Raw genomic sequence first — 19938 nt, 5'->3', positions numbered from 1 at the left:
TCATCTAGTCCCAGCTCCCTGTAGTAAAAGCAGAGACATGTTCAGCCACACCAGGTTATCCAGAGCCCCATCCAGCCTCATCTAAGTGAGGTTCCTGCTTATTGCAGCTGGTTGTAACTAAATGACCTTTAAAGGTTCCTTCCAAACAACTCTAGGATTCTCAGAGCCCCATCTGACCTTATCTTGAATAGTTTTAGAGAAGGGGCATCTATCACCTCTCTGGGCAACCTGTCCAGTGTTTGACCACCCTCATTGTAAAAAATTTTTTTAGATCTAAGTATCTACCCTCTTCTAGTTTAAAACCACTCCCCCTTGTCCTTTCACAACAGGCCCTGATACAATTTTGTCCCCAAACAAGGTGGATGCTGTTTGCTATCACAGCTCTGTCATTTAAAAATGGTGTGTAATGTGGTCTTCTGTGTCCAGGAGCAATAAACAACTCTTGGAATGCCAGTTTGTAAAGTCCTACACAACTTGTCTAGCCTTGCAAATAATGCTTTTTTTCTTTCAGTGTTTGCTTTCTCATTATATTAGTCTAGGGAGTCTGTTTCTGGCTTGATTTTTACCCAAAGTCCAGCAAACATTAATACTACTACTGAAATACATACTTCAAAATAAATTATGGCAGTCATCTCAGCTATGCTTACTTACATCACATGTCGCTGATGCAGTCCTCAAGGAAAGCTAAGACAACTGCTGAAGCTGTTGTGAACCTAGGACTGAATCTGGTCCTGTTATGTTGGATAGTTAAGCCTACTGTAAATACAGTAACATTAACTTTGTGTATGCTCACTGAACTCGTGGAACATGCAGTAGTGTAAAGTTCCTGTAACTCCATTTATGAAATGGGTTGTGATGCATCCTAATAAAATTCACTATGCACCAAGAAGATAATCTCCAGTGAGATAAAGGGAAATCTTCAGAGATCAACAGGAAAACTTACTGTAGAAGTTAAATGTAGGACGCCACTACTCTGAGATTACTTTAACAAGAAAAATGGTAAGTTTATTAAAATTCTCAAAGTTTTCCATACTTTACTGAAAAGAATTAATTTTCTGAAACTGCAGCAGCTCACAAATTGTTTCCACTAAACAAGCATTTTCTTTCAGGACATCTTTACAAAACATGCACTAAAACATTTTAGTTAAGTCAGTTTTCTTTCACGACATCTTTACATAACATCCACACCTACTCCCACAATTCAGAGTAAGAACTCTCTCAGAATATAATCCACACAGTTCACAATAAATTTGAAGCTAGCATACAGTAAGACCACATCAAGTGATAAAACAATTTTTCAGTTAGGCTAGACATACTGTTTGAGCTGAGATTCTTCTAAAAAAAGCCACAGCACAGTTACTGGATTTAGTTTTATTAGCTCAGTTTCATAATTATGTCAAAATCCTATGAAAAGTTATTCAGTATTTTCAAATAATCCTCATAGTAATGCTTGAGTGAGTTCTAGTTGAACTATTCCAACTACATATTGTGTAAGTCAGTACACTAAAAACTAAAGTTCAGTAACACTGGTGAAACAAGCTTAAAATTATAACTGAAGCAGTTTATATGTACTATTAATTTATAATACAAATAAACATCTTAGTGTACCTTTTCACACTAAAGAGTTCACAGACAAATGCAACACTTTCACAGTTCTTTCAAGTCATCTTAAATAAACTCCATTTAAAAACACTTTTATGGTAGCATTCCATGTATAACAAGCAAGCTTTTGTGTTCAAAAATGTGTGCTGAGTATTTTTCCTCTGCCTTCAAATGTGATGTTAAGAAAAATTCAAACTGGACACCCTAAACATTTTGAAGTAGATCTACACTGAGAGGCAGGTATAACTGAAGCATAAGTCAGCTAAAACAAAAATACAGAATCAAGGTTTTTCTAAAGAATCCTATCTTGTCTGTTGAAAATGTTCTAATAAAATGTATATACCATGTTTAGCAGGATTTACTGATATTCTAAAACGAGCTATGGACAGCAGAACCCTAGCAAGGTTTGGGTCTGCTCTGCAGTACAGGCTAAGCAGATGCTCAAGTCAGAGAAGCTAACTCTCTTGTGCAAGAAGTTACATGCTGGGAATGATGAACAACTTCTGGTTTGGTATGTGCAAGAAAACACTGTTCACTGTCATAACCTCTTTCCACATTTATCAGGTTGTCTGAAGCAAAGAATAGATACTCCTTCTCAGTACCTATATATATATGTATATATACATACACACACATAGGCACTGAAGCCCGTATCATGGGCATTTAACTATTTTTTTTAAAGCTTAAGTGTTCTTTCAATCAGTTTTCCAAGTCTTGTTGAAGTCTTGCTTTTCCAAGACTTGCTAAAACCAAAGCTGCATTTAACACCACTTACATGACATTTAAGTTACAAAACTACAAATACAGTCACTGAATAAAGGTGCAAATGCACTGAAGTATTTGTTTACACATTCTTGGTTTTATCTATCTAAGGTATTTAGTCAGAAAACATAATAAAATTGATATTACAATAAAAGTCATAGCAAAAAATAATGGGCTGTGTTTTCTTTGCCACGTGAAGTTCTGAGCTTTCACAGGTAAACACTCTTCTTAGTGTGACAAAAACATTACCCATCTGTGAAAAAAGTACTGCTCACCTCCACTGTCCAGTTCCCCCAATTCACCTGTACTCCATTAAGAAAAGGTAATAGGCAGTTTTGATCTACTGGCCATGCTTTTTGTAGGTCCTTTAGCAACAAAAATATTCCATGGCACAGCTTCTTCAATTGGTTATGGCTATGCACTTTAAAAAGGGGGACAGAAGATTCTGGTGCACACAGCAGACAGGTTAAATTGTTAGCAGAGCTGCATGTGCAGCAGATTAAAAGGTGCAGCCATCTCTAAATTTAAAGGCTGCTACATTCACATATCATGGGCTTGCAAATGAGTAATCTTCAAAAATAAAGGCATAGGTGACAGTTCCATTTGGAAGATTCAGTAAGAATTGAAAATCTAATTATGGAAGGTTTATATCACATTTTGCCATCTGCTCTTCTACATAAGGTTTATAATTAATGTACATTGCTTTTACATTGTGTTATTTAATATTTTGAGGCCACTACCTTGGACTTCGAAGGCAGTCGAACTTCATTCGACTTGATGAGTGAGCTTAACCCCCAGAGACAATTATGTCCTCAAGCACACACAAAGCTCTTCCATCTCCGTATCACTGTAGTGTGTCCATAAATAGATTAGCATGTGTACAATTAACAAAAAAAACCCCAAATCCCACAACTAGAAAATTACTAGCTAAACAATGCCACAGCCCCCTAGCCCTGCAACACTGTTCCCCCCTTCTCAGGTTTCTTTGCCCATTATGATGCCCTCTGGTAACAAACAGGGAAGCCCATAAATAACCAGAGATATATTTTCTTTTTGCAGTGCAATGTCACCTATACACTAATGCATTCTTTAGATATTAAATTCTAGCACCATTTGTTTATAACTAAGAGACAGAGCTGGCTATTCTAATTATGAGATGGATTTTTTAATAATTCCTGGGAAAGTATGTGTAAACCACTCAATTTCCTGCAGACCTAAGTTAAATTCTGTTACTTTGTTGTAAGTATTAACTCTAATGAAAAGAATTCTAATTTCTAACAACTAATTTCACCAGAAAGAATTCCAAGGCACCCTCAAAACGAGCTCATTCCATTATTTGTAAATGTATCAAATTTCATAAACACTGTAATAGCACAAGTTTACTGAACCAACTATCCAGTACAGGATAACGGCTTTTATTTTTCTGTAACCATCAAGTTAAATAAAATCCCCTCTTCAGAGAGCAGACCTGACTACCTCCTAAATCGTGCAAACAAAACAAAACAGTAAGCTACAACCTTAAATTGCAGCTGCCGTAAGAAAGATTAAGCCACATCCAGGACACCAGCAGCCACTAACTGCCTTGAAAGCCAGTCCAGTCCTTCATAAAGACCTGTCCCACTTCGGGCATCACAACCCTGAATATACCAGCTACGGCCACAGCAGAGTTTGTGGAGACTGAGCAGTTCTGTGATTTCTTCCACTGAAAGAGCACCTGCTACATCCTGCAACAGAATCAGATACAAAGACTCAATTATTCTTCCGTATAAGGTTTGAAGCATTTTATTTTCAGATGAAGGCTTAGATAGAAGCCACAGATCACACAAAAGTTTTCCGAACACAAAAGCCAAATGAAACAGTCACAGATTTACTACTTGTTACCATAAAAAAAACAAACTGGTTGTTGAATCCACTAAGCACTCCAGCATCACTTATTTTATCAGCTATAAACATAAGGAAAGGATCTATGTTTTATGTTTTCAGCACTACCATTCCCTACCCGCAGCAGAGTTGGAATTTGATATACAAACTGGTGAGAAGAGTAACAGAATGAAAACAAAAAAAATCACAAGTACCTGTTTATTAGCAAAGATCAAGAGCAAGGCATCTCGCAATTCCTTCTCTGTTAACAATTTTGCAAGTTCACTGTGTGCTTCACTGACCCTGTCGCTGTGACTGCTATCAACAACAAACACCACAGCTATGAAAGAAAGAGAGAATTGTTTTACACACACCCATATATAAACTCAGCAGAATTAGCTTTTAACTTTACACAATTCTTTCAAGTAGTTGTCTATGTGAAGTTTCTCAACAGTGTGCAACTTCAATTTTGAATCCAAGAGAGATGAGAAATTTCTTGCATACCTCTACACTTTTGATAAAAATTTTCATCCCAAATTCATCCCAAAAAAAGGGAAAAAAGTCTGAAGGTTAAGGTTTTTGCTTAAGCTAGCATGAAGGCTGTGATATTTCAACTACTTAGGTCTAAAACCAGATATACTATGTGTGGATTGAGTATCATTTCTAGATCCAGTTATAAGCAACCAACTCCCATAAGACACTCCCAGTTTCCCTTAACTGCCTGTAAAATTTACAGGTTCAGCCAAATCGGCACAGCTCCCTCCAGCTACAGACAACACAATCAAGAGAAGATTGCCATCTACTGCCTACAGAGCAGAAGCAGATTTTAGTGTCCACTACAGAGTAACCATGATGCCAGAAAGATCTGACAAACAGCAAGGCAGAGCTAGAGGACAGAATCTCAATTCATGGATTTTGCAATGGAAAATCCTAAAACACTAAACTAAAAAAAACTTACCACATGTAGGCACCAGATTAACTGTTTGTATACTTTCTCTCCAACATAAAATTATTCAAGGTAGACATAATTGCATACTCCTGGTGTTTACTCAGTAAATTTTACGAGGATAAAAGAAATTCCAAAACACAATTTTCGTAAGTTTGAAAAGATGAACAATTTAAAATTTTTAAGTCTGCAGTGAAGGCTGAATTAATGCACAAAGCAGAGCACAAACTGGTGACTGTCATTCTAAAGTCTTTCAGTTAATTCTGGGTGAATTAATGAAGAGGAACATCTTTCTAAACTGAGAAAGAACTATGGATTTAGAGAAGGCACAGTATGAATTTCTAAGTTGGCATCACTTAGGACAGTGATTTCAGAATCAGCAACCTGGTCTGTGACCAGGTATTACACTGCACTACTAGGTTAGAGGTTGCAGAACTTCATAGAATTTAAGTTACCGAATAAGGCTCCTGGAGTTTGAGTATTTGCATTTCTTGTCACTATGCAAAGTTTGGACACTGCACCATGTCTTGATGTCAGCTAGAACCAGTTCAAGAGTCTCTTAATTTTGCTTGGCTCCATGTCCTGTCTGATAGATTTATGGAGAATGTACCTTTATCATGCAGCAGACACTATGAACAACTGGATTAAAATTTCTTAGCTCGAGAATCTAGCAGCTGTACTTTGCATGAGAACAATTTTCTATGGTTATAAATAATTTCCAATAATCATCTTTTTGGCTCTGAAACACAAGCTAGAAGACAAAATGCAGTTTAAAAGTTGTATTAGTCTCACCTTGTGTATTGAGATAATAATGTTTCCACAATGGCCTCAATTTGTGCTTCCCCCCTACATCCCATATAGTAAACTTCAAATTCTTGTATTCTACTGTTTCGACATTAAAACCTAGAACAAAAATATTAAAATTTTATAGCCTTGTTCTGTACAGATAAAAAATAATAAAATTCTGCAAATAGGTCAAACATTCAGAAAATAATTAGATTTAATAGTTGTTACTAACCTATTGTTGGAATTGGCTGCATGAATTCATCTTGCTTTAACTTAAACAAAATAGTTGTTTTGCCAGCTCCATCTAATCCTAGAGTGACAACTCGAATTTCCATTTTTGGTCCAATATGTACCCTGTTGTCCTGGAAGAAACAGCATACACAAAACAAGAGCAAGTTTAGGAAATTCAAATTAGAAAATCCTTATGTTTAAGATGCCTGCTACTATTTGTAAAGTGATTAAAAGGATGGCCTCCAAAAATACAAGGTACAGTCACCTCCAGCAGTAATGTAAAAAAACTACCAAATAAACTCTGCAATGAACCTGTAAATTCTGCCCAATTTAATCACATGCCCTTCAGAATGACAGCCAATCTTATGCTAGTATGTCTGTAACTTGATGAAATTTCAAATTCTGTCATAATTCTTGATTTAAACTACATGAGGAGTTGTTTATTACAATTTGAATTCTCTGACCAGAAAACTCTGTTGCGGCTGTAGCTTTTCCACTATGTTTTGTCACATTACTAATGTCCTCACCTACAGAACTGTTTCCTTGCTGGAGGCTCCATAACTATACCTCTTGACCCCAAGCCACTTCCAGTCCATTACCACATCACAACAGCAACATTACTAGCTTTAAGCAGTAATCTGAAATACTGAAAGCAAACAAACAAATGAGGAAATCCCCAAGTCTTGTTTGGAGGCAAGGGAAGAGAACCAACTTCCTATTTAGAGTTTAGATCAAGCCACCATTAGTATTGAACAAGATGATACTAACAATGTGATCACTGTGATCGAGATAATATAAAGTAGCATAGTGTAAATTGTAAAATGGACAATGTGGGCTAGCATTACTACGTATCTCTGAACTGTACTTTTGAAGCACACTTACCTGTGCTGGGCAAGCAACATACAAAAATCTGTGTCTATGCTACACAGCTTTTTATTTCTTCTTGCAATAGAAGTGCTACTTACTGACTGCAAAAATTCTGCAGTCTCTCCAGGTACAAGACCAATACGTACCAATGTGACAATGTATAAACCTAAGGTCCACCTAGTCTAGCACATTGTCTGAAACTAGGTAAATACTGAATACATCTGAAAGTAAGGAACAGGGAAAGCACATGGTGATGACCCACCTAAATACCCTCCCTGTGCTTAACAGCTTGGACTCACTGGGCCAACAGTGTGGTTTCTGCAGCTAACAGATCTGGATGTACTATTCATGCATGAATATGTCTGTTTCTTTCTTGAAACCAGACTATTTGGGGGCTCAGAAGATCATTAGCACAGAACTCCACAGACTAAAACTAACTGAATATTTGCGATTTGGAAAACTATATTTCTGACACTAACAAGGACTGGTACAGAATCCCCACGCAAGCATTCGTTTCCTTGTAATGGAAGCTTTAAAAGCAACAGTCAAATGCTTAGCTTCATCTCAGCAACAAGAGATTCTATAGTTCTTTCATCTATTCAAAGCCAAAAAAACCTATTTAGCAAAGTACTTCTTGTTCTTTAGGGTTTCCTATGTGAAAAGTATCACTTGAGTGTCAAACTCCACACAATTTCATTCTCTTCAAAGAACAGGTGGTACTGAAATTATTTTAAAGCAACAACAAAAAGAAACTACTTGGAAGATGAATCGTGTCAGTGAAAACAAAGCAACTATATGACAAATTATCACTTAGCAATTTGAAAGAAATACATTATTTTTAATATAAAATGAAAGTTGTAACAGCATTATTTAATTTGAAAATAGGTGTGCAGTTTTCAGGAAATCAAATAATTTTGCAGAAGTTATGCTGTTCTCTTGAAAAAGGCGTAATATGTGAAAAAACATAGGGTCAACTCCTGCTCTGAGTTGAATGTACAACAGATCAGGGATGTTTCCAAAGAAATTTCTAGAATTCACAAAAACTGTCTTACATGTTTAAAAGAAAGCAGCTGATGTTCAAACAAAGCTACTGATGTAGCCAATGTCAACCAAATGTTTCTTACACTGATCATAACAGAATAGTGGTTTTGTAGCTCAAGTTCCAGGATGGCACTCACCATTTAAAACACTGTGGCTTTCAGTGCTACTCAACTGCCTAGGTTTGCTCCAATAAATGCAGCATCATAATGAATATGTATTATTCCTGCTTTCTTTTAAATTACATTTAGGACTTCATAGAGTGGATAGCTGTACTATGGTGAGATTATGAATACCTTTGTAAAAGTGACAGGTATGCTAGCATCCAGCTGCACGTGATCTGCAAGTTCTGTAAACTGCTGCTGCTGTTTCTGTAAGGTTTCTAGCAATCTTGTAATTTCCTGTTTGGCCAACACTACTCTGCAGTCATCCTAAACAGACAAAGAAAACAAAAGCATGCATACCTTTTAGTAACTTACTTAACATAACCTAACACAATGTGGATGTGATGGGTGTAAATAAAGCATTTTAAATACAAATACTCTAAAGAAATTCATATTTACCAAACAGATTTACTTTAAAATGAAAAGCAAATGTGAAGGCTTTCTCATTCTTCCTTAAAGCTAGTAGATACTAAATACTTCCACAGTTTTCAAAACCTTTTTCATTGACCTCTCTTAGTTCAGCTGGAATAAGAGTATACAAATTACAAAAGACAGTAGTGTAATATGTAAATAGGATTAACATAATTCATATATAATTCCAGCAGCTAGAACAGAGGAGCTGCTTTGCAGCCTACATCCACTCACTTAACAGAAAGATTAATAACCACCCATTAATGATGGGTTTCGCAAAATTCGCAGTTTAAAGTACATCTGACTAAGCAGCCAGACACTACCTCTAAAAAAAATTTCAAAGCGCAATTAACCCATTAAAGAAGTAATTTCTGACACTCAGTTTACTCTTCAGTACATACAGTGCTTACTACTTACTATAACTAAAGTGAATAATGGACCAACTAGATACATTTAATATTTGAGTTACCAGTAATGCAAATGCTACTGAAAGTTATTTAGTCCTCAAACTTTTTTTCCTACCAGCCTCATGTAACAGGTATCTTCAAACACCCATACTGCTAATTGCAACTGTAAAATCCTTCCCATAAATCCTGCAGGCTTTTTGCTTCCATTTCATCTTTCCACCCCACTAACCTCACAAAAAAAGCAGAAAATACCTCAGGTGAGAGAATCATGCCACAAGATTTTTCAGCAATTGCAGGACTCAGTGCTTTGGCACTGATAACCCTTGTCTAACACGTTGTAAAGAACATTTCAATCTCATTCTATATGATCATTTTAACATTGTAACAGAAATAAAAATGTAGAGTACCATCTCTTTTAGCTTAAGGGTAATTTGCAGTTCCACATATTTATGCTACAGCTCAATTGCCAACTCACCTGTTGTAAAGTCTTCTCACAATGAAGGCAAGCTGTTGAAACCTGTGACAAGAGGATGGTCATATCTTCTTGCTGTTGCCTAAGCCAAATCAACTTCTCTCTCACATGAGCATCAACAACACTAAGAGCCATTTCCTCCTGACGACAAAGGGTTTCATGAAGATCAGAAAAGTAGGCTCGGACACAGGACCGAGCGTTCTCTGCAGTCCCTGGTACCTACAGTGGAGCAGTCAGGAGATTCAGATTAAGGACACCACTTGATTACAGAAGTACATTTTTCATTTTATCCCAGTTTCTAACTTACGTTCACATCTGCTTTGGCTACATGACAATTGAAGTCACAGTTATAGAGAAAGTCTTACCAGTCTTAGGGGTAGTTAAGATCCTCCAAGAATTTACTCCAATAATCAAGTAACTTACTCATATGTATGTATACACCTCCTACTAAAAAGGACCTCAGAACAGATGAAATCTGTCACAGTACTTTGATAGTATATTAGCAGTTATACAGATTTCTCTACTGCCTCTCTATTTTCATGTAGCCTCAAAACATTGTAATGGACTACAAGTGCCCCTCTTATTTGCTGGCTTAAGCTTCAATACCACCTTGGTAGAGATAAGAACTTAAGATACTGTTTGGAAAACCTATGTATAATACTCAAAGAAACTCCTTAGCTTACAAAAAGTAAACATTCTGTACACGTGGGGAAAAAAAAAATCATACATGTTCAGTATGTGCCATTCCGACTCCATCTTCAACTATTTGTTCTCCTCCTTCTATATGCTGAACAATTCCAACTAATTTTCTGGAATAATCTGAGATTTCTTCTGTGAAAGTTCTTATACAGTGGGCCATGTCTAAAATGGATGCACGAATCTGGTTTGCTTCTGGTTCCAAGACAGAATGCTATTAATTAAAAGCAACATATCAATGATCAATCACAAATATCCTACTTAATAATAGCATCTATTTTACAACATATTTAATATATGCATGCACATGTATGCTTATATACAGATACAAATTTGCTATAAGCAGTTACAAATCAGAAGGGCAGTTACACTGCACCAGGTTGGGTGAACCTAGTGTTTGAATGATGAAAACAGTTTTCATAGCTGGTGATTCAATATAGCAAGAATTTCAGAAAAGCATCACAGAAAGGGACTGTGCATCTTTATATATAAATAACTTACTGTGGTCTTAGAAAATAAATGGGTTTTTTTCCTTGTAATTTTACCATAGCAGTCAGAAACAAAGCAAAACAAAACAACAGTATGAAGTCAACCTTACTAAGACCTATCTATCCTCTTTTGTACTTTAATTGGATAAATAATTATGCAAGCCACCCTAGAGGATGATCAGAAACAGATTATTAGCAGTACCTTATGACCTTGATGCTTTCCATATTCTTTGCAGACACAACACATAAGAGGACTCCCCTGACAACCCTCTTCTAAGCAAACGAACTCAATGGCATGCACTTGGTGTTGGGAGCACATGGTCTTCTCGTGAGGCTTATCAGCAAGAGGCACACGCCTGTGTTTTGCCAGTGTCTTTGTAGAGTGAGTCAGTTGGGAACAGTCTGCACACAAGTGAGTGGCACAAACAGTGCAATACACAGATGCAACATGGGCTTCATCTTCATCACAACGAATGATACTCTAATAAAACAAAACAACAAAACTGAAGTTAACATTTAACTGAGGAACATCAGAAGGCCTGTCATCAACATAAGTCTGAAAACTGAATTTCATTAAAAGTTACACACTAATAAATATTTAGACTACTTTGAAAACTTAAAATCAAGTTCTCAGTTAATTTTCAAAAAACAGAGTCAGTTTCCTTTATAGTCAACTCCAATAAAGTAATGCAGAGGTGTTCAGTGATTTAATAAACCCAATGGTTTATTCGGTTCAATGGAACTTCAATGGAAGTTGTAAAGGTTTGGAAGATAAAATAATCCAGTCTCCAGTCATTTCCTCCAAAAGTCATCACAGAACAAAGTATTACAAAGTTACAGAGCAAACACCACTGGACAATCTGAAAGAAAACAGCATTACTAGTAAAGTTACATTTGGTGAAGAACTGATTTTTTTTTTCTATCCAGAGATAACCTTAAGCAAATTTAACAAAGTTTTTGCTTTTTTTAAAACTCAGTACCTCTCCAGATAGACCAATGGCTTCTTCTGCTGTCCCGCATGGCCCAGTTGGTCCATTCTGCAACCGTTCCAAGAGTTCCAGCAAAGCAAAATTCTTTTTCAAGCCCCAGACACCAGAATCTCCTATTTTGAAGAAGAGTTAAATGAAGCAGAATAGAGGAAGAAAAACCTCAAGAAAACACCATGGTTAGAAGTTCCACATACCACAGCTGGGATTCTGACAAATATTAGGAGCACATTAAGTATATTAACTAGAGTGAGATACAACCATCTCTTTTTCTGTGTAAAGGCACACCATCTTTTTATCCTCTTTCTTTTTTCCTTCCATTGTGGTACTATTTACTATTTATGCATTTTTTCCCTACTTAAAGAATGACAAGATTACAAAAAAAAAAAACAAACCAAAAAACCTCAGTAAAAACACTTGTAAAATTATCCACTAAAGCCAGCGATTACAACAAACACACAAACTAACGTACATCATAAAAAATAGCATTTTGCATAACAATGTACAATGAACTCACTACTCTACTAACACATGCTGCTAAGAATTCACACTGCCAAATCTCTTTTTCCCTGAATCACAAGATGCAACACATATTGCAGATCTCAGTCCAATAAAAGCCTGAAGATGACTTAAAACAATATTCAGAAAAGAAAGACCCCCATATAACACTATTTGATATACCAGAAAGGAAGTTACCTCACAGTCCCTATTGCAAAGCAGAACTCATGTCTATTTCTGAATCATCCTCATCTTATAAAGGTTAACACAAACTACATCCCTCTGACTGCTGCTAAATGCTGCCTGCATAGGCCATGTACATTATGAGCCATACTGATTGCTCCTCCAATAAATTATCATTCCTTGACTTCTTTCAGCATCACTGTCGTTAAATTTAAGACATTTTCTCTGTTGCAAGGTAAAGGTGCCTAATCATTACTGACCACAGAATTACTTCTTTTTCATCATGGCAGTGTCATTCTGTATGGAATACTAAGGTTGACACACCCAAACAGCTTTTGAAGACTTCCACAGAGGAAGATTCCACCACCTCTCCAAGGAAGCTGTGCCAGAGCTTGGTCATGCTCAGTGGAGACAGAACTTCCCAAGTTTCTATTTGTGCACATTGCCTCTAGTTCTGCCACTAAACACACTGAAAAGAGCCTGGCTCTGTCTTCTTCACATCCTCCTTTCAGGTATTTGTAAAATATCTCTCAGTCTTTCTTCATATAGAAGAGGTTTCAGAACCTTGTTATTTTACTGACTTTTTGCTCCAGTACCTTCACCTCTCTATTGTACCGGAAGCCCAAAACTAGACACTGTACTCCAGGAGTGGTATCACCAGTGCTTACGAAAGGAAGGACTGGGAAAGGATCACCACCCTGCACTTGCTGGCAACACTCCTCCCAACACAACCCAGGATACAGTTAGCTTTCTTTGCTGCAAGAGCACACGACATTTAACAGGACTCCCTACATCCTTTTTCTGCAAAGCCAGCCTCCAGATAGTTGGCTCATTCTCTTCTCTCATTTCCTTTCTAAATAAAAGAATTAGAGTGACAGAATATCTTGAATTGGAAGGGATCCATAAGTATTATCAAGTCAAACTCCCTGCTACAAAAAACTAAACCATATGACTAAGAGCACTGTCCAGATGCTCGAAGTATGACAGGCTTGGTGTTGTGACTTTCTTGGGGAGCCTCTTCCAGTGACTGACCACCCTCTCAGCCAAGAACCTTTTCCAAATGCCCAATCTGAACTTACCCTGACACACCTTCATTCAGTTTCCTCATGTTCTATCATAACTGGTCTCCAGAGAAGGTCAGCACCTCCCCCTCTGCTGCCACCCTTGAGAATGTTGCAGGTCACGCTCCAGCCTTCTCTTCTCAAAGCTGAACAAACCAACTGACCTTGGCTGCTTCTCTGAAGTCTTGCCCTCAAGTTCTTTTACCATATTAGTAGCCCTCATTCAGACACACTTCTTAGTAGTTTGGTGGACTTCTTATATTGAGACACCCAAAACTGCATACAGCACTGGAAGTAAGGTCACACCAGTAAAGTATACAGTCACCTCACTTGACCAGCTAACTATGCTTGTGCATGTGCTTGATGCTCTTCAGGACACAGTTGTTTCTTTTTGTTGCCTGGGCACACTGTCAAACTCACATTCAACCTACCATCCTATCAAGCCAAACTCCAAATCTTTTACTGTGGGGCTGCCCTCCAGCTTCTCAACCCCAAATTTGCACATATAACCAGAACTACTCCAGGATTAAATGGCTCCACTTTGCATTTGTCCTTATTTGTAAGGTCACCAATCACATCAAGCAGTGTTGTCTCAAATACTCTTTTTGCTGTTTACATATTTTGAAAAATTCCTTTTGTTGTCCTTAAGATGCTGGCCAGATGGAAATCTCATCTCCCTACACTGGGAAACAAGATTTATGAAATCCTCCCACCTTGCCTGTCTTGCTTTCAATGTCCGTACACTTTAATTTCTGCCTAAATTCTAGAAGAAAATTCCTACTCAGCCCAGCCATCCTTCCACACCACTTGCTTGATTTTTGACACTCTGGAACTGTTAACTTCTGCACACTGAAGAGATGGCTCTTCAAAAGTGATTTACATCCAATACAGAAAGCACCTAGAAACTTCCTCTAAGCAGAGTTGTTATATATTGAAAAGAAAAAAACCCAAAACCCGAAACATCCTAGTAGTATTCAGACATTCCTCAAATGGAGTATTTGCCATTTTCAGGAGCTAAGTACACAGAATCTGAGATTCTCCTCAATAGATCACATCTAGAAAGTTCTATTTGATCACAACTATATACTTCTGGAAATCAGGAACAACCAGTTACAGGTGGACAATCAGAATAGAGTGGTGGTTTAAATGGAGATTCTTCAATAACTGGGATTTATAAAACATTCTATGGATGTCAAGGTATTATTAGTGTGAAAGCGCTGTTCCAAACAAACACAAAACGACCAACTACAGTGAGTAGCAAGCAGTTACAAGACCCAGCAAATGGATGAATACTGTTTTTCTGTAGCTATAAATGGGAGCATATATAAGCTATTCTCCCCTTCAACACCCTCAACTGATACAAAACAACACTGACTATCTCTTTAAGAAAAAAAGCCTACCAGTAAAGGCCATTAATTTTAGCACAATAATTTTAGGAACATGCTGTTCCTGGAAACGGACCTATCAAGTCAATAGTTAGTAACTTTGAAATCAGGTATAAATCAAGGGCATGACAGTGCTCCCTACAGTTAACCTTCCCACACTGAAAGCCTCATAATCAATACTTGAAATAGAGCTCAGTGCACTCCATAAAATAAATTGCAATAAAAAAAGAGAAGTATTTCAACTTTTTTTTGGCCATAGATCTTAAAAGAAGGTCAGAGCAGTTATATTCTGGGCCTCCACAATTACAGTTAGCACCAGCACTGTCATCTGCCTTGATATATTCTGACTTTGGAACTTTTTAGCTCTAGCACTCCTAGCAGAGGCAGTGTTTTTCACACTATAGGCCAAGGAAGAGTCACCATTTATTATAAGTTGAAGAAATACAGAACGTAATATCCGTTTTTAGATTCTAACTTAATGTCAAACCCCTTTTTAAATGGAGTTTGGATTTGCTGGAACTGAATCTAGACAGATTTCTAGACAAATTCCCAGAAAGCAAAGCACAAAAAAAGGCTAGTTGGTTCTCTTCCACAGCATTTAGAACAGTACTGGTCCCATGCCAAACTCACTGTGCATAAGCTTCATTTATTACAGTATATAAGATATTCACACTAACAATACGCTAATATAATGACTGTTGATACTAATGTGGACTTCATATAGATTAACCTCTAATCCAGGCAGCCATTAATAGCAGAGTATACATGGATAACATGCACCAAAAGGATAAGCCTACTTACAAGATGGATTATAGCAAATTAGCCTTTAGGCAAACATCGCATTAGCCTTTAAACAAACACTGGATAAGACAGAAGATGATTTTCAGTCACTGTATTTTCTCACAGAAGTATTTTCTTTCACAGGTTTTAATACGGTTTCACAGGTTTAAACCAACCAAACAAACATAAACAAAAATTCCACTCTCCTCAGTTCACATTTCACATTCTCAAATCCAATTTTAATCACATTAGTTCCATTCCATATCTATCGTGGAGAGAAAGCCAAGCCAGAAAAGTCAATGCAGAATTTACTGAAATGTACCCAACAGAAAGATCAGAAATGATATGTCAGCAGCTACTCTGCATTTATTTTCTAGTTCTAACTTAACGCTGTCGGTGGAAACAAAGTTATACTACTTTTAAATTCCTTCGTTAGCTTTTTATTTATTTATCCTGAGATTTGCTAATTCACTGTCAGTGCACTATCAACCTTGGTCAAAGATGGAAAACCAGGGAAAGCTTACATACTAACAAGTAATCTACTGAAGCAGAATTTATTACCACGAAGTGCCCTGTGTAACACGCATTATCATATAGAAAGTTATGCCTCATTTCACTCATATCTACCATAAAATTTATGTATTTGAGGAAAAATTAACCTCACCTTTTTAACACTACACATACTATAAAACTACTACATACTCAACATACATATTTTCCACAATTTATTTATTTTATTTTATTTATTTTTGTTTATTTTGTATTTAAAAATACTAAAAGACAAGTCATGTAAATACATCTATTTAATCTCCTGGACTTTAGCCCTGATTCTTCTTTGGTCACAAATGAAAAAGACTCCAATGATCTCATCCTTGTGCCTACAAAGGATGTTTGTGCCTTTTACAAAACCACTAACACAATCTGGCTCTTCTCAAAAGAAGAGGACATGAATAACAGGGAGTATGTCAGCCAGAAATGAGATAGTGACAGCATGAAGATAGTAAGGCCAACTACAGCCAGCAAGACAAATGCCGTTTTCAAAAGCATGAAGCTTATCTGCAAATGGATTATAAATAATGAAAAGAATTAAGAACTGTCTTTTGTCTTACTGTCTCAACAAAGCCAAGAAAATGTTATGTTGCAGCCATTAGAAGATAAAGCTTATTTTATAAGAAAAAGCTTCTCACTCTGAGGGTGACAAAGGTCTTGAACAGGCTTCCCAGTAAGGCTGCGAGGTCTCCTTCTCCAAAGGAGACTCAAAACCCACCTGTACGTGTTTCTGTGTGACCTACATCGGGTAGTCCTACTCTGGCAGGGCACTTGGACTCGATGATGCCTTCCAAACCCTAACACTGTGATTTCTGCAAACTACATGTGCAGCAGACTTAACCAAGAGCAGGAACTACTAGATGACTAGAGAAAAACAACATATGCACAGATGCTTCAAAGACAGGCCATGATGAGCTGCACTCCACAAAACACACCATTTTTACATGCTGGAAGCAATACTATTTCTTAAGACAGTTCTTATGACTTGCTAAGGCTAGAAATGGCTATGACTCTCTTCTGTAGAAGTATTTTTACTTTCAAGCTGCTTTGCTAAAATTATCTACCTATCTGGCAACTGCTGGTGACAGTATACCATCCTTCTTTCTACGACTAGCCAGTAGGATGCAAGACTACTATCCTACACACAAAAGCTGAAACCAGCAGGACCCAGTCTTGTGCTTTAGCATTCTCCCCCACAAAAGTGTACTTTAAGAACTTGTGCAGTATCACACAGTCATAGGTAAGAAGTAAACCAAATTGTGACTCTTCTAACAACATCTAGATTGCCATTCACTCCTGACCACCTCCCTCCCCCCAGAAAACAAACCCCTCTCTCATATCTTACAGAGTGTCTGTAAGACTATTCCTGTTTGGTCTACAATCTAACAGATTTTCTTCATGCAAAGTGAATTCTTATGTGAGCAAATATGCTAGTTAAATATTTACTTCATTATTAAACAGTCATTTCTTCATACTAAATCAGAAATCTTCTCAGAGATTTTTTCTCCTTCCAATAGCTTTTTCCCCTATGATATTCAAAACTGGAACCAGCTCTATTCTCAGAAGTTCTTACTACAAATTCTTCTCATAACTCGTCTTCTCTAACCCTATTCCTGTCCTGAAGGAAATATAAACATGTGTCATCTTTTGCCTAAAATAAACCTCCACTGTTGGATAAAAGCTGTATCTTTTCCTTTCCAATACCCTCTGCAGATACCCCTACAGTGGGGAAATTTTGACACTAGAGTAGGGCCTGACACTATCAATTATTGAATATATATATAGAATTACTTTACATTCTAAAAACCAGATTTGTTATCACTAATACTTCATTTTTTAGCACTTCTCATCATGCATCCACACAAGTTTTTCTGTAGAAGAAATTAACTAATTGTAAGGTTTATTTAGTTTTTAGAACAGCAGGAAACTCATACTCATTAAGGAACACTTTTAAAAGTGTTTTAAAAGACACCATTTTAAAATATAGTAGTGCCTTTGTAAAGTTAGATGCACAAAAAGCCTCTAGGGTACAAAGCTTGAAAGGCCAGAGTCAAGAAGATGAAGATAAAATCTTCATTCTTCTTTTTTCTATCATACCTATTTTACTGGTACTTAACAGTGCTATGGGCTTCTCTGAATGAAAAGGAACAGCACATGCTCATTACTTGGAAATATTATCACTAGGTGGAGCATTAAGAAGCCATACCTAGTATTATCTTCTAGATAACCTTGTCTGACAGGTTTTAAGAACTTCAGGCTTACATTTTCTTACCTAGTTCAGTAACTTGTCGATCAAAAGGACAACGAACTGCTCTGCCATGAAGAGGAAGCCTGGTAAGGCAGTCATGGCATACAGTATGACCACACAAAAGCAGCCGGGGAACTTTGTCACCTTGCAAAGAAAATACATCTTCACAGACTCCACATTCAAGAACCTACAATTTAAAAAGACATCACATTGCATTTTGAGCTGACAAAAAAGCAAAACTTAATACAGTAAGCCAAACACCAAAGTCTATTTTACTAACATTCCTGCAATCACAGCAGATGGGCTAAGTCAATGATTTTGCTTTGCACACACAAATAATGACCACACAAATTATATTTAAAAAAATAATTAGATACAACAAGACATTTTAAATCTTCAGCATCCCAACTGATCACCACTGCTTCTTGCCCACTGTGTTTAATACACTGCCACAAGAAAAACCCACTGGTCAAGCAGAACAACCAAGCAGAAGCTTCCTTGCAAGAAAAGGGGAAACAGAAAGGAAAAAAAAACAGAAGACAAGGCCCGAAGCAGACTATCAGCTGGTGGAGACAGTTTCCATTCATAGCTGATGGACATAAAGAGGTCAGTCATACCAACTTAGCCATTTATGAAGTTACTAACGCAGCATCGAAGTAGCAGGAACAAACAGCACAGGGGACCGGAGCACCTTAAAGTGCTAATAAAAAGCAAAATCAATTGTCATTCAGAAATAGAAAAATAAAACCAAGCAAATAAAAAATAATAAATTAAGAAAAACAACAACAACCAAACAATAAAAGCAGAACAAAAGAGAAAAAACAAAACACACCACTCGACAATCCGTAAGCCAACAGCATCAGCTGACCACCGTAAGGAGCCAGGCGCTGCGTTTTCTGCGAGACAGCCCCCGGCTCTGAGGCAGCCGCTCCTAGACAGAGAGGCCTCTGGCCCCACCGCCGGCTCCCAGGCACCCCGCGGCAGCGCGGCTCTGCCCGGCGCAGGCCTCCGAAAGGGCCTCCGAAAGGGCCTCCGAAAGGGCCTCCGAAAGGGCCTCCGAAAGGGCCTCCGAAAGGGCCTCCGAAAGGGCCTCCGAAAGGGCCTCCGAAAGGGCCTCCGAAAGGGCCTCCGGGTCCGGCCCCAGCAGAGCCTCGTTGCCTTCCGGGACGCCTCCCAGGCCCCTGGCTCCCGCACTACGCCTTCCCCCTGCTGAGGGGGGACCGCGCAACCCCGGCCTCCACAGCCTGCCCTGGCCCAGGAGGCCCAGCAGCCCGTCTCACCTTCACTGCGGCGCCAGCCGGGCCGCGACCGCTGCCCCCAGGCCCTCGGCTGCTGTCCATCCCGGCAGCGGTACCGGCACAAGCACTGATCCTACTCGCACCAGGGGCCGCCATCTTGCGGAGGGCGGAGCAGAGCGGCGAACGGCAGGAAGCAGCCCGGAGCCGGCGGTCGCCCCGACGCTCAGTCACGGCTTCGAGAGGCGCATGCGCTCCCCTGCCACCCCCGCGCTGCTCCTGC

The 19938-nt window shown here is 38.2% G+C and overlaps 1 protein-coding gene across 1 annotated transcript; it reads right to left on the bottom strand.

Moving 5' to 3' along the window:
- Positions 1 to 974: 974 nt before the first annotated feature.
- TRIM23 (tripartite motif containing 23) lies at positions 975 to 19876 on the bottom strand. Its single transcript, XM_030466726.1, has 11 exons — positions 19701 to 19876; positions 18445 to 18607; positions 11711 to 11832; positions 10933 to 11211; positions 10274 to 10456; positions 9550 to 9765; positions 8389 to 8523; positions 6189 to 6318; positions 5963 to 6073; positions 4440 to 4564; positions 975 to 4088 (listed from the first exon to the last, which is right to left on the bottom strand). Exons 1-11 carry the CDS (start codon positions 19812 to 19814, stop codon positions 3909 to 3911), a joined length of 1758 nt encoding a protein of 585 aa, XP_030322586.1. The 5' UTR covers positions 19815 to 19876; the 3' UTR covers positions 975 to 3908.
- Positions 19877 to 19938: the final 62 nt, after the last annotated feature.

This window comes from Calypte anna, chromosome Z (genome assembly GCF_003957555.1).
Source record: "Calypte anna isolate BGI_N300 chromosome Z, bCalAnn1_v1.p, whole genome shotgun sequence".
Classification (NCBI taxonomy): Eukaryota; Metazoa; Chordata; class Aves; order Apodiformes; family Trochilidae; genus Calypte; species Calypte anna.
Note: the sequence above shows the minus strand (reverse complement) of the source record. Positions and strands in the feature narration are given on the sequence as shown.

Bases quoted from the DNA above. Each gene is read 5' to 3' on its own strand.
- TRIM23 (XM_030466726.1), bottom strand. From the start codon at position 19,814: ATGGCGGCCCCTGGTGCGAGTAGGATCAGTGCTTGTGCCGGTACCGCT. The intron at 18,608-19,700 runs GTGAGACGGGCT...TTTAAATTGTAG, and splicing joins CGGCTGGCGCCGCAGTGAAG to GTTCTTGAATGTGGAGTCTG. The intron at 6,074-6,188 runs GTTAGTAACAAC...TTTTTGTTCTAG, and splicing joins GCAGCCAATTCCAACAATAG to GTTTTAATGTCGAAACAGTA.